Source organism: Corapipo altera, unplaced genomic scaffold, assembly GCF_003945725.1.
Source record: "Corapipo altera isolate COAL_440 unplaced genomic scaffold, ASM394572v1 79, whole genome shotgun sequence".
In the NCBI taxonomy this organism is placed as follows: Eukaryota; Metazoa; Chordata; class Aves; order Passeriformes; family Pipridae; genus Corapipo; species Corapipo altera.
Genome location: NW_020884927.1, coordinates 3,050,975 through 3,068,784, shown reverse-complemented (window position 1 = coordinate 3,068,784; position 17,810 = coordinate 3,050,975). Strand labels below are relative to the sequence as shown.

Here is a 17,810-nt window from a genome sequence, read left to right as displayed (position 1 = left end):
TAGAGAAACCGAGAATCTAGAAAAATAGTGCCATGTGGATCCTGTAGTCAGCAGGGCAAGATCATGAGAATAAATGACTGCTTGTCCTTCTTAATTAGGGAGAGATGGAACTGTTGCACAGATCTTAAAGGGAGGCACATTTAAGACCAGAGTTCCTGTCCTGGGTTACAGCACTTGGGTAAGAAAAAAGTAGCAATTGCTGAATAATTTTTACAGGAAATACATGGGAAATAGACAAAGCATTTGGAATGAAATCCTATAAGGAAAGTAAACTTTCTGGAATGGGCAGAATGTGTTTTGTTCGTTCTTGAACTCCGCACAAGAGTCTTATACACTCATCAATGAGGACATCACAGGTTAATGTGCTGACTGTGAGTAGAAACACTGAGAAAATCCTTCCTCCTCCATTTTTAGCGCTGCCTAAGAAAGTCCATCAGTGGCTACACCTACACAGCTTCACATTATGTTCTACAGCAGTAATGCAAACTTTCTTTTTTTTCCTATAGTTTAATTATTTTCAAACACTTTTAATGTGTTTGATCTCTTTTCCAGTCTAAAAAAAAAAACTTGCCAGCAGTTTTTTGTGTAGGAGAAAAGATGGTTAACAAAAAATAGCACTCTCTTGACAGCTTTAAGTTTAGACACACATTGCTTGAACCCACAGCTCAACTTCAGCTGCTTAAAGGCAGACTCATGTAGATGGACATGGCCAAAAATTACCCAGGAATCACAGGGCACTCACTCTACTTTACTTTGGTTTTGTATCTAGCACTTCTAAGGTAAGTAAACTAGAGGAATCCATCTGCAAAGGTCTTCCATAGTGTCTATAAATTAAGTAGATAGACTACTCAAAAACTTTAAACATATTAATTATTTTTGCTGAAAAACAAACCTAACCTCCTATTCTTTAACCAATGCTGTATCTGTTTCAGGTCAAGAGCTTTCCTTTTTCCTCTCACTTTTTTTTTTTTTAGGTTTAATTAGAAAGTAACAGGAAAATAATTTAATTATTTCACAACATAGCCTTTTCATAAACACACAATTATGTTCATTTCATGAGAATTTATCTTCACTGTGAAATCAATCGTCACAGTCTCCATTTACTCTACATTACCCAGTCACATTTGATTCCTGTCAGAGAACTGTTGACTTCTGCAGTAAATCAAAATGACAGATACTGTTAAGTTTCCTTCTGCATCTATCCCCAGGTCTCAGCTAACTCAAGATGGTTTTTCCTTCTATGCAGTGAAAGGAGTATTTTCCTGGTAACTATATTTCAGAGCTGGAAAGGTTTTCATAAATGGAAAAAATGCAGTGCATAATCCAGGAAACTATTGAAATGTACAGTATCAGAAACATATGGCTGAAGCAAATACCTATGCAGTGAGGGGCTGGGAATGAAACAGAGAACAAGCTTATTAAAATTCTTCTCCTAAAGGGATTTTACTTGGAAATTAAAATACCTTAATTGAACATTAAGAAAGTTAGCACAGTCAAGGAAAAAAAATGCTGCAAATTATGGGGGGGGGGAGAGATACAGAATAATCTCCATGCCATCATGGAAGCTGGAACAGATGATTTTGCCTTTGTTCTTTAACAATCTACATCTTTAATAGCAAAATGGTTCCATAACCAGAACCCTCAGTGGGCAAACTCTGAAAGCTGATTTCTTTCTCAGTTGCTAAGGTTTTTTTAATTAAAAAACAACCACTCCACCACCCCCCAACAAAAAAACCCCAACCAGAAAATACATTACTTTTTTACAAGAATTTTGAAAGGCAGACCAAATTCACACACACACCCCCCATCAGAAACCAGGAATCAACAAGTTACCATAAAATAAAACAACAAGGCTCCTTATTGCAACATATCTTTATCGATTCCCTGTTTCAGTTTCCCTAAGAATCTGGGATAGGGGAGAGAGTCTCTACTCGAGAACCAATATTCCTGCTTCTACTGACACATCTATGAATTGAGGAGACAGTGGAAAGTGATACTAATCTTGTTTTGATCAATGTGAGCCAGCAGGCAGAGTTTTAGAAATATCAAAAATCAGCTGGTTTACAGTAACAGCGAAATTGTTGTTGTAATTGGAATTCAATAAATATTTCTTCAAAAACAACTTCTGCCTCCTTTCAAGCTGGAAGACTGTCTCCATGAACTGCCTCTCCTAAGGCAAAGGTATTTTGTCATCATACTGCTGTGCTGTCATGTCTTAACATGCCCATGAAGATGTAAGGATGTTTTTAGAGCAGCTTGCAGAGGCTCCTACTCCAAGCCCAAAGGGGTAGGGTTATTGCAGACATGGCAAACATTTTAGACATCTGATTTTGAAATCCTTGCTGTCCAGTGTGTATAAAGATCAAGTGAAAATGTGAATGTCCAGCTATATGACACCCAAATAAATCCCAAACTTGCCAATGGAAATGCATGCTTCTCTTGGATTTTCACAGCAGTTCAATGACTAATATTTAAGACAACGACAATATTCAAAGCCATTAGCCAAATCAAAGGAGAAACAATGAACTAAAATTAACAAATTTCTCATGGAAGGAACTTAATATGTACAACTGATATCAGGCCACCAGGGCAGTTACCTTTCTTGACTGATGTGTCTGCAACACCAGGGTAATTCACATGTATCTACAGCAGAATCAGAATCACATGCATTTCTAGCATCTGAAAATCATGTATGTTTTTTAAAAACATAACAAGTTTTTCAGAGCTTTTTTCTGTGCTTCAGAAATTTAAGTGGTTGAGTGTTTGAAATCTTATTCCCAGCTAGTATGTGTGTGACATACTTTCAAAGGGCATCTCCCAGCAGACCATGTCCCCATCCAGGCTGGCTGAGGGTGTCAGCAGACACAGGCAGTGCCTCCATGGGTAGTTCAAAGCCAGACTCACATTGCACCCTCACGTTTCTGGGGCCAGCAGAAACCCAACAGCCCAGAAACCCCACAGCCCAGAAACCCCATGCTTTGCTTTTGCTTTGCAGGAGGGAGGGGAATTTCTTGCTTCTGAAAGTTCTGGCCACTATTTCTAGCCAGTTCAGGAGCAACAACAGCTGGCTCTGCAGGGACATCCAGCCCTCATCATCTTGAACACCTGAAGGTATTGCCAAGCTTTAGTGATGTGAGGGAGAAGCAGGTGTGAAGGGACACAGCAGAAGAATGTAGCTACCCCTACATTTCACTTAAACTATTTTCCTGAAAAAGAACTTAGCAAAAATGTCCTTTATCTGCTAAAATGCAATTCCACTGATACAGCTACACACGCAACTCTCCTCCTCAGTAAAACAAAAAAATTTACAGGTCACTTGCACGTCTTTTGTCACATTTCCTTGCCTTATTTGTGCACAGCAATCTGAATTGGCTGTGCATGAGGAGCAGGCTCCCACAGGGCACCTGCACTACAAAAATCAGAGGATGGAGTCTGAAAGGAAAAGTGCAGGGCAAAAACTACAAAACCAAAGATTCTATTAATTGGAGAAGTGGAGAAATCTCATTCAGCAGTGTTTAAACCCAAACAAACAATCAAGTGACTCCCCAGATTAAAGACAGGCAAGATTTTCCACTGGAGAAAGTGAAAAGCAATGATGCTTTTGTGATTTACTCCAGCTGAATCTGGTCACAAGGTACAGAAGTCATGAATGTTTTGGTAAGCCTAGGTGATTGCCAAAGAAAACAAAAATAGGATCAGGAGATGATTATTCAGCCATACGGAAGAATGACATGACTCATCATGGACTTGTTTCCCCCCACGAGTGGCTTGGAGGACACTAACCTTTCATCCCATGGTTATGCAACAGCAAAGAAACAGATAAATCAGGAATATCGAGATGCTTGTGTATTCAACATGGTGGAAATACCAGAACTGCTCTTATAGTTATTAAAATGCTCAGCTAGATAATAATTTTATAGAAGTATCTCCAGAATAGCACATTTTCTCACCTCTGCTCCGTGTTAAACAATGCAAAGATATGTTTGCTTGACATGAAGCTCTTTTCAACATCTCGCACTTTCAAGTTGTCCAAAGGAAGCATATATTTCTTCTCTTTCTCCTAGAAAAGAATAGATTAAAACAACAATATGTGAGAAGTCTCAAAAAAACCTGATCTCAGCAAGCTCTGTTTAATTGGTAATGACCTTGGTACATTTGCTATTATAAGAAAATACCCAAAATTTAAATGTCTGCTTATCTTTCATAGACATACCTGCAAGAGAAATGAAACCTTAATTTCAGTTCTGCTTTTTCACTGGCCCTTTTAAAACATTTCTTATTACAAAAATTTCACATCAAACACATAAGCATCTACATTTATTATTCTTCATTCCTCTGAATTCTAAAAAGGAAAGGGTCAAACTTTACTAAAATGTGTCTGATCAATAAAAAACTCTTCTACCATGCCTGCATAGCAACTGGAGTAACCAGTAACATAAAATCAATCTCTACTTTGAATTACTCTTATTAATTATTTAGAGTGGCATTTGATGAGCCAATCAGTAAATTTTCATTCCTCCACTGAAAAATACAAAACCCATACAAATCAATCAAAATCATACTATTATCAAGGTTTTATATGTATAATCTACAAACAAGATCAGACCCTAATCTAACCATCTTATTTCTCCAAATAGGAATGATCTACTAACTCTTGCTGTAGCCAACTCCTTGGGCAGTTTCATCACAACCCTCATTTACAGTACAATCACTGTAATTTCACCTTTTCTAAGTTCCTTCCTTCCTGTCACTCCCAATTAAGGACTAGTAACACTCCTGAGCTAATGAATCATGTAAGAACAAAAACGCCCTCAGATTATTAGCTGTTTCCATTATGGTAAACTTCCTTGATGTCCTTGCACTGATGGATAAACCAAAGCAAACTCCTCCATTTTGCTTTGCCAACACACCTGATGCTAAATAGAAGCGATCCAAAGACAAGAGGGGTGACATTTGCACCCTCTCCAGCCTCATTCTGGTCTTGCACATCACAGTAACATTGCAGACAAGGGTACAGTTTAACAGTTTTTAAAAGCCACTAAGGTACTGTTAAGGCTGGTGCCATTACCATGGCGGTCATGGAGTGGGGAGAGGAATTATGCCCTGGAATTTGTGCTGTGGATACTAAATGGGGTTCCCGTGAATTTGGCTACCCAATGGTTCTACAGAATTTCAATAACTCACCAAAGCTGGAGACGTTTGGATTCCTTTACAGTCCCTTATCTGCCATCGTGAAGCAATGCTGACTCGTCCCTCCCAGCCACCAGCAGAGCCAGCTGTAAAGTCCAGCACCACCACTACCCTCGCTGGAGTACTCTGGACTGGGATATCCCTTTTGGGGCTTGGCTCAAGTAAGAACTATGCATGGGATTACGGTTTATTGTCTGCCACAAAACAGGACAAAGGGACAATCCAAACTAGGATTAGTTCGTCTCAATACATGTTTCCCAGAAGACATACACTGGAGTCACTTCCAGTGCACAGAACTGGAAGGAGGCCTCACTAGGCTGTGTGTTCTGGGAGGGCAGATGCAATTCAACTTGGCTAAGCTTCAGCAGATTGCAAAACTAAACTGGATGAGAAAGGCCTTAAGAGTGAAACTATAAAAATACAGTGACATGTCCAATAACAGCTCACTTTCCTAGACAGCCTCATACCAGGCCTCAGTAGAGGAAAAAGCATATTTCAAAAGCCTTCTGGAAAAGCATGGCTTCTACTGTCTTGTTTTCTGAATCCAAAAGTTATCAAATTCAGTAAATAACACAAAAAGTATCTGATGGATTTTCGAACTACTTCTGGCTTAGCCATCCTAGAAATTATTACTCACAAAAGCTCACACATACGTATATTCCTCACCCTCTCATCTAACAACAACTGCCATGAAGGAGTCTAGTTCTGTGCCACTCTATAGCTGCTTATCACAGTTCATATCTATATTCTACTTCCAGGGAATATATGCTCTCTGAAGCTTGGGGGCTGTCCCTGAAAGGACACTGCACTGCCATCCATTCAGTGAGTATTACCACTGAGATAAATAAAACTAAGCAAAGTAAACTCATAACTTACCAATAAAAAAAAAATAATAGCAAAAGACGCTAAATAAAGAACTTGCAGATCAGATATTTATGTATGAAAATTAGAAGTCCATTGCCTTCTAATACTGATTTTCATTGACATGATTTTGCTGTTATTAACTTATGTCCTAAATAGTGGTGACAGCATTGTAGCTTTGGTGCCTTGACAAAGTGACGAACACTTGAAAAATATTCTAGTATGTAAATTCATATATTAAACTTTGTATTATAAGCAAATATGTTTTTTCATTTGAAAGCTGGACTGCATGGCAATGTAAGTTACTTTGTATTCTATTTCAAAAATTTAAGAGAAGTTATATACAAAAAGTACTATTTTGCCAGAAATATTCCATTTGGGCTGATTTATTCCATCATAACTAAGAAAAAAAAAATCTAGATAAGCTTAATTTTTTGCTTTAAAACTTATCTTTTGGTATCACAGAATAAGCTTATAATGATTTAATATTCAATTACAAAAAAATCAAGAAGTTTCTTATGAAGTGTTTGTTCTGACAGACATTATTTACTGGCAAACCAAGCAATCACAGATGAATAAAAATAGAAACTGATGAAAAAACTATACCAAGAATCTGATTGTCTAAACAAAAGTTCCACAAGCAAGAAAGTTATATAAATGTTTGATGCCAAACTGTGAGAAAGTGTTTCTTCTGCAGCCACCAGGAAAAAGGAAATGCCTACTGAAGGCTAAGAAGTGGTTGGTATTTATTTACATGGCCTCCTACCCACATGCTGAGACAGGGCAGTTTCCAAGAAAGGGAAATCATAGGGTGCCTGTGCTGGAGGCAAACAGAGACAGCATGTCACATATGAGAGATCAGAGCTAAATACTGCCTAATTCCAGGAGAAAGGTATTACTGTGACATTGAAGCATGGCAGCAAAACTCATTGCGATTTTTTTGCACCTCTCCCCTCACCCCAAATGGGGGAAAATATACGTAAATGGAGAACGAGCTAATTCAACAGCATATGAGCCCAACAGCATTTCAGCCTAAGTTCAATTAATTTTATGTTGTGGTAGGGCAAAAAAAGCTTCAGCCAGGACTATCTGTGCATGTTTCCCCTCCTAAGAGGCTGACAGGGTAAGAAACAGGGAATGCATGAAGCCTGGAAGGAATGGGGCTAGGCACACTTCTATGAGTGACTACATGCACATAACTGTGGGTCCAGTTTGTCCCACTCAGCATTTGTTCTTTTTTATTTATAGATTTTTATTTTTATAATGGGGCAGAGAACTTAAGCGTGACATGAGGGGAAAAACCAGCACATGCTGATCCCACGTAGAGACTTTGCCTCTCTTTTTCCAGAGCAGAGGAGAAGAAGGAAAAAGTGGGAGGCAGCATGGCCCATTCCTGTTCCTGTGACATGAAAAAAAATTCCCCGTACTCCACCTTAGAAAAACAAACTAACCTGCTGGCCTGGGGAGCCTTCCCACCCTGGAGACGATGTTTTCACCACTCCTGGGCCTAAGTAGCACTCACATCCTTAATGGACTAGTTCTGTTCTCCGACAGGCAAGTAAGCTGCCAGGAACTGACAGCATGATGTAAATATGCCATATTACAACTGCCCCTTCCTTCTGCAGTGTTTAAATGTACTAAAAATAAATACTTCTGAAGTCCAAAATGGCACAAGGGATACAAAAAATACAACAGCAGCTCCCCTTCTCCCAGCAGGGACTCAGCCAGCACTTCCAGGCTAATGAACTCCATTGCATTTTCAGCCAGGGGCAGAAACCGCTTCAAAAATTATTCTCTGCTTTTGGAACTTTTAGGCTCAGTCAGAACAGCATAAGAAACCTTGGACACAATGTCAGCTAACTTTGCTTCAAAGAAAAGAACTTGTTAAATTACTTCAACTTCTTCCAGTTATCAAAGGTGATTCTCATTTTTATTTGTCACTTCAGGATGGCTACAGTGCAGCACCAGCCACAGGACAGACTCTACTCCCCAAGAAAACAGCAGGAAAGTTCGTGCAGGACAATTCAAACACACGATACTCAGATTCTGAAAGGTAGGTCTGAGCCCATGTTGGCCTAATAACACTTTCAGTTTCGTCAAGGAGAATTGGGCTGGTTTGCTCACCACTTCCTAACTTTTTAGAACACCAGCTTCCACATGGAGGGTCATGACACCAACCCAAACCTGTCTATGGGGACTGTGGGGACCAGCAGCTCCAAAAAAACAAGCTCCCAACTGAAAGAGGAAGCCATACTGGAATAGTTGGCACCAATAAAAACTGTAATAGTTGGCACAGCAGGATTCATTCTCTGCATCATTTCTACTGAAAGTACAAACCCAAGAGCATTTACCATGCACTGACAGCAAATGTGGGTATCCACAAAAGGCCTCTGCCATTAATATGAGGCATTAACAAGGCAAAAGAGTGAAGTGCTTTAAAATCATAAACTGAAGAAGGACAGCTTTGAAATAAAGCTTGGGAACAGCAGAGAAAAAGGTTGGCATTTCTGCCTCTGAATTAGATTTCCAGACCAGCACTGTACTACTCTCTGTATTTGTTTGCACATTAATAGATTGGGGCTAATACTTACCTGACAATGCATTTTAGTGCCCTGCCATCAGTAGCTGCTGGCTCCACCTTGTTTCTGCCAGCAGCTACTGATGGCAGAGCATCATTAAGGTATCCTGCAATCAGGGCACTAAAATGTGTAGGTGGAACCCCAAAGCCAAGCAGCTATTTGGTAAAGCACTTAAGGCAGCAGAGGCAGAAAATAATCCCCAAAAGAAAGATGTTCTATAGTACTGTACTATTTTATATGGCCAGATCAGTACCTGCATTTTACAGAGACACAAGAAGTGGTGTCTTGTGAACCTGCTGAGCAAGAGTGATATATATTAAAGAAAGAAGAAAAATAATAGGAAGTATAAGGAAATACCAGCAGCCTGTGCCTGTTTACTCCCAAAAAGGAAAGGCTCAGACTTGTTTACACCCAGGAGCTCTCACTGGCAGTGCAAATATCCTACTCTGATGAAAGTGCAAACTCTTAAGATGCCTCATAGCAACCTTTATATCAATACCTTTAAATCAATATCCAAGAGTTAACCATATAACCTTAAATATACTCAAGAGAATCTGACTGCGTTTCTATTTCAGTGTCTATTTCTCTCTCAGTTGAGAAAGCCACACAGCATCTTCACAATGGTCTCTGCTTCACCACATTTGGTTTTAAAGCATACTCTGAAAAATGAAGCATGATATTCTCACACATTACTGCAAAATTTTGAAGAAAAACAACAAAAGTTATTTTATTAAAGACAACTTAGTGTGGGATTGAGGTCTGAACGTGCTCCTGGGTACAGCTGTAGAAAACATAACTCTAACGTGTCTATAAAATGAAGAAGGAGCTGCTTTAACAGCAAAACAATGAATACATAAATATTCTAATGTTTTTATGAAAAGCACAGCAAAAGAATACTTAATAAGTTGCAGATGAGAAGAACATGTTTCTTCCATCGATGCACCTCTCCTTTTAGTCTTCCACAGTCAACTCCAAATTGAAAAACTCAAGACAAAAATGTGACAGCGGCTCAGGGTGATAAGCCAGACTGTCAGAAGAACAGAGCACACTGCAAAGAGCACAAATATCAAACCTTACATTCTTTTGGTGTTAAAAGTCTCTATCTTTCACCATGGTTGAAATAATCAGTTTCTGATACAAATCAAAGCTGAAACTGTAGCTGAAAAAAGAAAGATCTAATGATAGAATCAAGCTATTTCAGGTTTTAGTTATTTTTAGTTATTTTGCATTTGTACTATCTTTTCTAGGTAATGATGCATACTTCTGACACTTCCAATTTTTTCCCAATCTTTTAGTATCTTTTCCCACAACATATTATAAAAAAAACTTGAGGCTTGTTATATCTCTGCTGTTTCTTCTGAATTCAACTATGGGACTAAACCTGATGCTAATGTTAAATCAGTCCTTAGTCTGGTTCATATTTTTCTTTCATAAGAACCAGTATTATATTTGTTTCTGCAATTTCCTCCTGCCCAAACTTCTTCAGGAACAGAACCACAAGAGTTCACAACTCCATATTTGAAATACTTCGTCCTTTCAAAAAATGATCAATGGTGTCTTTCTTGAAAGGAGTTTACTATCCTGCTACATTTGAAGACTTTGCAGAAGGACATCAGTAAAGGCTATCTGTACATCACTATTTTGCAGCACAGGTTTCCAACTCTAATTCAGGATTTCTAGGGAGTTGAAGTTGCTGCTTGCATTTCTGGAGCACCCATCAGAGCAAAACCACACAGCCCACCTGCTCAGAGCTGGACAGCCCCAAATTCCTCCTTCTCCTTGCCTGGGGGGCACAGAATCCTTGCAGAGTGCTCAGCAAGCTTGCCCTTGAGTGGGAGCTAACAAACCTGCTGCACCAAGCTAACTCCATGGGGATGTGCCTGCACAGCAGTGCCCATGTTATGGTACCCAGATAAACATCTTTTCCACTGTCCATCTCTCATCTCCCTCAATAATTGGGGTGGCTGAGTAGGCATTCCACTGCATTCATGCAGAGCCTGAATGGCAGGATTAAATAAATAAAAAAAGAAGAAACCCAGTAATTTCACTGGTACTCCCTGTGCCTTTACATAATCAATGCATCAAACAGAAGGGTAATAGTTTCTGAAATATATAACAAAATCAATGTGATCTGAGATTGCCCCTCCCCAAAGAGGTGTTTATTATCACAAGTGAAGGGCTGGTCTTTCACTGGTCTGTGCTGTCAGTAAAAGGATCAATCTGAGAAAGAGCCTGATGAAGAGGAAATCTCTGTTTAGCTCCTATTAGTTAGGATCTTGAAAGGTCATTTTGAATTTGGGAAATCTTGTCTGGGAAAGCAGCCAGCAATTCCTCTGAACTAAAGTGGTGCTGGCATTTAAAACTGAGAGAAAGCCCCGACTGATGAACCAGTGACAGTCTGGAAAAATTCTGCTGGATGAGTCTAGTGGCTGATCCGAAGGTAGAGAGGGGGAAAAAAAGTATCCTTTGACCTTTTTATCCCTTGCAATGAAGCCTGCTTAGGACAGCTTGTTTTTCTCTACTGGTGCTCAAGTTTTTATTTTTTTCCTCTTCACCTACTGCAGATCATCCAGCAACCACAGAGGTTTGTGGGAGCGATAGTGGAAGATGAAGGGCTTTGGTGCAGGATGTCTGTGCTGGCAGAGGGCACAGAGGGACAAGGACACCCCAGTGTCTGCAAGATCTGGCTTTTTTCAGTTGTGTACAGCTTTTCATTCATGCAGTTTACAATTTCGCTTAATACACATATATGTGTGTATGTCAAAATATTTATATATATGCACACACACATATGTTTTAGTGGTGGGATTTTTTTTATTTACAGAAAAAAACATAGTTCTTAAAACCTATTCTCTTTGAATGGCAGTGTAGCTCAGATTTCAGTCTTGAGAAGGTGATGGTCTGGGTGGATGAACTTCTCCAGTTCTAGTGATCTCTTGCATTAGGAATACTAAGATAATATGGAAAAAACCAGTAAGTTGAACTGTATTCTCAGCTTCCTGGATTCCCTTAAGTTGTACATAGAAAGAGAACCTCTCATGTATGAGCTTCCTGAAATTCCTTGTTAGGTACATGGAGAAGATGCACCTTTGGTACAGCACCCTTGTTTTCTGCTGGAAAGGCATTTCTTAAAAGTCTTCTGGTTTTTGTATGCATTTCAATTTCTATAAAGTGAATCCTAGAAAAGCTCAAACTCAGGAAGCCACCAGATATCTTTCCTTGGGTACTAACTGAAGTATCTGGAGAGACACCACATCCTCATGAGGAAGCAGAATCCTTTTTACTAAAATTCAAATAAGAAAATATGCAATTACATAATTACGTAAAAAAAAAAATGAAGTAGGATTTTCCTGAGGTGACACATCTGTCTCTGCAAGACTCCTGAAGATGCAACATAATGCATACAGGCAAATTAATTCATGGCATTTATACTGCCCTACTTGCTTGTTATCATGAAAAGCTTTCAGACAGTAATCAATTTTACTGTGGTGCAGATTACTGCAAAATGCATTAAGAAGTTCACGCCTGTGGCAATGGTCACTGAAAATATTTTGGAAAGCATCCCAGAAGTATAAGACTTTTTCCAGACATCCGAGAGAAACTCTGCTGTGACAGAGCTTCTGGTGTCAAGACTTCTCCCCTACCACCCCTCCTTTTTATTTTTTTTTATAGCAGCATTTTTTGAAAGGTACACTTCAGATTTTTTTTCATGCTTTTTTTCTTTTTTATTTTTTTAAATCAAGCCAAGATACTTGGATCATGGAAAACATTAACTTCTGAAACAACGGTCTGAAACTATCTCGTTCCTTGCTGTACATAATATGTCCAGCTTCTTAACTTCTTTAAAGGAAAACTGTTGAATTATAAGAAAAGAGCAAAAAAACCACCTGCTTACTCTATCATAACAACATATCTCTGTTTTTAATAAAATAAGTAGCCCTGGGGATGTTCCTATATTAAATCCACAGAAAAAACCTGAATACACCATAATCACAAAATACTATTTCTACTTTATATCAAGAGCATTACCTTCAAATGTTAAGTGACCTAATGCCATCAAATCTTCAAGGGAAGGTTTTGAGATGTCTCAGAATGTTAAGAAGATATCCTAAAATAATTACAGTGATGTGTAGGAAAACCTGCAACTCTCTGTCCTTGGAAATTAATAGCTATTAGATTGAAATCTCCCTAGAAATATTCATCAGGAAGACTGTTTCCATGAAGCTGTCCCAGACTGAAATGCTCCTGAAGCTCATAGCCAAAGCTGTTCAGCAAACTGACCTTAAATTGTCTCTATTCGGTTAACTAAAGACAGAAGCTGCTTCTTAATGTACATCACCTGCTTCAGTAGGCACAGGAATGTGAATGGGGATTGCAGATTTCATCAAAGCAAACCCTGAACAATAAGTCAGAAAAAAGAACCTGACCAACGTGGGCATGGGGAACGTGGAAAAAAAGGTTAGTAGAACATCCAAGAAAAAAAGAAATTTTCCCTAAGATCCAACCTAAACTTCCCCTGGTGCAACTTGAGGCCGTTTACTCTTGTCCTGTTGCTTGTTACCTGGGAGAAAAGACCATCCCCACCTGGCTACAACCTCCTGTCAGGGAGTTATAGAGAGTGATAAGGTCTCCCCTGAGCCTCCTTTTCCCCAGGCTGAGCCCCTCCAGCTCCCTCGAGGAGACCTCCTCGAACGGAAATAACCACAGACTGTTCAAGTGTTATCGCTGCCCTTTTGCGTGGTGGCAGAACTTGATTAATTTAATGACAGATCACCTTTGTGAGCTCCATACAAGCTCACCTTTGTGCCCTTGCTCAACCACAGGGACAGGATAACACATAACAGCAAAGCCTTAGAGACTGTCCATCCTTGTCACCGCTGGCACGTCTCCCACAGGCTCAGAGCAGACCATGCCCACATCCATAACAGATCATCCAAAGCTATGTTTGCAGCCATCTAGAGAAGAGCACATGGCTAAGAAACAGGCAAATTAAACACTTGGCAAGCACCAACTTCCAGCACATCTTCAGTCATGTAGTATCAGTTTCCCCACATTGGAGGAGACAGCCAGAGGCTTCTGCTAAGAGGCAGATCGTGCGCTGTCACAACCCAGACCTGGGAACAAAGCTGGACTACCACTGTGAGGGGCACTAGGGGGAGCGGGGTGCTCAAGTCAGAAGACAACATCTGTCATGCTTCTGGCTGCCAGATTAATTTCCAGCAAAGCAGTAACAAACTCCCAGTCAACCAGAGACTCTATCACCATTGCTGTGAGCAACGAGCACATCTCATCTCTCAAGAGAATCAGCACCTGGGAGGAGGAGGCATTTCCCTTGCTTTTGCATGGTGAATGAGGTCTTCAGGAACTGCCAGATAAAGAATCTTGCAGATATATTCTCTGACTATCACAAAATAACAACCTTACTAACAATTCAAAATAATTTTTAATTGTTTTCTTACTTTTCTTCATATCTCTTCCAATCCAGACTAATGCCAAACCTTGTCTTTTCTTGCAATGACATTTAAAAATATGTCATTTCTCCTCTGTATAAAATAACATCATCTTTAAAGAATTCCAGTTCTCCCATGTCTGGATTCCTGCAATCAAGTATTACTCTGATTCATACCTAACACCCTCTTTTATTTCATGCTGTTTGCTTAGGGAGGAAAATGCAGATTGAATACACCATTGTGTAGACTAGGGGTTGTGTTAAGATGACAAACACCTGCATTTACTTAATCATCTTTGTTAAGATACTGTCAGTTGGACTCCCCAAGAGCACAATTAGGGAAGGAGCTCTTTCCTAAGGAAAAAAACCTCCAACCAATGATCAAAATAGCTGTAAGAGCTGTCTTCATCATGCTCTAAAAATCTGCAACGTGCAGCTTGGATAGCTATCGTTGGTGAAATGATATTATGAAAATAAGATTTTTAAAGACTCAATAACCAAGGCGTAAATTTTTTCTCCAGCAGCACTGTCTACATGTGCTTAACCTCAGTTATTTCAAAGAACCTACAAAATGGACAATGGCTTAGAAAGCCTCCAGGAGTTTAAGAACTCTAAACAAACAATGGTAATGCAAGAGGTAACGACATTACTGCAAACACAGAAGACAACAAAAAAGGAGTATTGAACTCTGAAAGTTGAAACGCCTGCAAAAACGTTGAATTTTTATAGTATACAGTTGTACTGCAGACAGGAAAGATAAAAAACACTGCTTCTCTGGAAGAAAGTGAAATATTTACTAGGAAACACAGCACTTCCTCAACAACGTAAGTCTTGGTCAATGCTGGCTCAAGATATTGGAGGCTGCGAATTCATTGGCCCTAAACTTGCAGGACACTATTATATTTGTAAAGAGTCACTCCAAAGTACTTACTCTAATTCTACATAACATTGACATACAGCACTGAATTCCCAGACAGTCAGTCAAAGTTCTGGGCAGGAAACCAAATTCCATTTTTTTTTTCCTTAAACACTATGTCAAAACACTCCTATTACTTGTTACTTGTGCTTTGAAAGATATACTCCAATTCCTCCTTAATGTCATTAGCTTTTACAGATACTGCAACCAACAAGGAACTGCTGCTGAAAAAATGTGTTACAACTGCTTTCGAACGCTGACATACTGAGATTGTTCCAGTGGGAAAGTGGTATGGTGACAACAAAAATCCAAGTAAAAAGAGGATAACTAACTCACAAATGTACATACAAACTCAAATTTCAGTAAGGAATCCATAACAGTGAAACAAACTATCAAACCCCCAGCTGCATCATTTTTCACAAATAAAGTCATTCCAGGATTGAGTCTGAAAACTGAATTCAGACAACTAAGCCTGACTGGTGTAAACCATCTTATGAGCTCTCAATGAGCTCATTTCATACACAGTTAATTCTGTTATCAGAGATCATCTTTTAACGTGTTCTAAAGTAATAAAGCACATTTTAGACAAACATTTTTTCCACTCGTTTTATTCTCAGGACAAAGATCAAAGCAGGGAGAACAGCTTATTGCAAAGTTGTCCATGCATCACAACTTAAAAAATACAATATAAAAGAAAGAAAACATTTCAGCTGGTTCCCCTCTGCCCTCCAAAAGCCTCAAATGTATTGAAATAAAATAATGAAATAAAACATTCATTAAAAATATCCTGAGTCTGCCCAAGAACTATTGAAACATCGTATTGAGCAGTTCAATTTTCTGTAATCCATTTTTTGCATTCACATTACTCAAGTTAAATGTATATTTTAATTATTGTCTCAATTAATTTGTTTTGCTGAAGTAACATTCTATGCTCCTTTGAGGACACTCCCAAGGTTACAAAAACTAGATTGTCTACCAGTGTGGATTTGTTTTAAATGTCTAATAATACATTATACTGACATAGCTTGAAATAATGAGGCTTTATACTAATACATTTCCAAACTATATAATTACCAGTAATTCCCAGAAAAAACTACATGGCAATAGACAAGGCTAAACATATGTATATTTAAATAAAATACACTACAGCACTAAAATTTACAGTTAAAAGAAATTCACATTCCCTAAAGGAAACAGAATACCTCAAATACATTTCAATCTGCCCTGAAACTGCACTTTAGAAATGGGAAGGGGGAGAAACTACTTCAGACAGGGGAAAAATACAGTTTAGTCTAAGAACACAAAACTAGAGTTTAAAATCAAATTCATTTGGCAGCTGCACAGAGCATTTACAGGTGAACTCAGAGTGCCCTTGTTTTTCTTGCACTCACTTCCATTTGCCCCTTCACCTCCCACGTCTCCTGCTAAAGATGTTTGGTGCAAGAAGCGTTTTTCAAGTTTGGAACCACAGGACTGGAAAGACAACTTTGGCCACAGACTGTTTGTGGACAAAGAGCACTAACTACTTCTAGGTGCTTTTGCAGAGAAGGTCACTGTTTGTAAAGACACTGACACCGTACGTTGCACTCTTACTGAACTGGCACTGCCTCCTCCTTAAAGGTGAGAGAAGATGGGAACACAGTGACCTCTGATATTTTCTGCAGGCATAAACAAAATCCCAGATCCTTTCAGAAAACTAGGACATAAAATCATCTTTAGGAGAAGCATATCATGGAATTTTTCTTTCCTCACTGATAAGGAGGAAAATTTTATATACAGTAACAGGAATATGCCCCTTAATCTAAAATAATTATACTCTAATTACCATTGGATTCTAAATTCTCTCAGCTTGAACAATACTACCAGAAAGACCTTCATAATTTCATTATTTGGATCATTCAGCACAAAATTTGACTCATGTCAGGTACTGAGTTTCATAAGAACACATTTCTAATTAATTTAAATTAGGTTACAAGTGCTCAGCTTACTCTGCAGTTTAAGAAAATCCTCACTGCCTTCACACACACTCCTGCCCCCACCCCCCGAAACAGCACTTCTTCAAAAGAAAAAAGTCTATCATAGAACAGTTTGAGTTGGACAGGAGTTTAAAGCTCATCAGTTCCAACCCCCCTTCCATGGGCAGGGACACCTTCCTCTAGACCAGGTTGCTCAAAGCCCCATCCAACCTGGTCTTGGACACTTCCAGGGATGGGGCATCCAGAGCTTCTCTGGGCAACCTGGTACCAGGGCCTCACCACTCTCAGAGCAAAGAATTTCTTCCTAACATCCAATCTAAACCTAACCCCTTTCAGTTTGAAACCTCTTCTTCTCATCCTGTCGCTCCATGCCCTTGTAAAAAGTACCTCTGCAGCCCTTTTTAGGTACTGGAATGGGCTCTAAGGTCTCCCTGGAGCCTTCTTTTCTCCAATTTGAACAACCCCAACTCTCTCAGCCTGTTCTCACAGGAGAGGTGCTCCAACCCTCTGAGCATCTTCATGGCATCCTCTGGACTCGCTCAAAAAGAGCTCTTAACTACAGAATCACAACACTTGTTCCCTGTCCATCCACATCCTAAAGGGCAAGTGGGGCTGGGGTGAAGAATCTACCGAGGACAACTTTAAAGTAGTGCAGAGTATTTCAAAGATGAAAATGAGAAAGTAAAAAGACTTACTGATAAGAGTAACGCATGGTGACCTGGAGAAGAGGCAGTAGAGGCGGGAATAAAGTTAGGGAAAGGTTATAGAAGAAACTGCTGCACAGATATCTAAAGTATCTGTGGACTGACTTGCTAATAGCACACAAAATAAGCAGGAAA

The 17,810-nt window shown here is 39.3% G+C and overlaps 1 protein-coding gene across 10 annotated transcripts in view; it reads right to left on the bottom strand.

Annotated features, from left to right (window-relative positions):
• The window catches only part of DNM3 (dynamin 3), a 171,236-nt gene that overhangs the window by 62,841 nt on the left and 90,585 nt on the right, over window positions 1-17,810 (bottom strand). For 9 of the 10 annotated variants that reach the window (XR_003530162.1, XM_027658458.1, XM_027658453.1 and 6 more), the window contains one exon: window positions 3,951-4,060. Coding sequence is in view for 9 of the 10 variants with exons in the window: in XM_027658458.1 (XP_027514259.1) it covers window positions 3,951-4,060 (110 nt within the window). In the remaining variant the exon portion in view is untranslated. Of the gene's footprint in view, window positions 1-3,950; window positions 4,061-11,490; window positions 11,581-17,810 lie in introns of those variants that run through there. The other variant, XM_027658462.1, reaches the window with a different exon arrangement.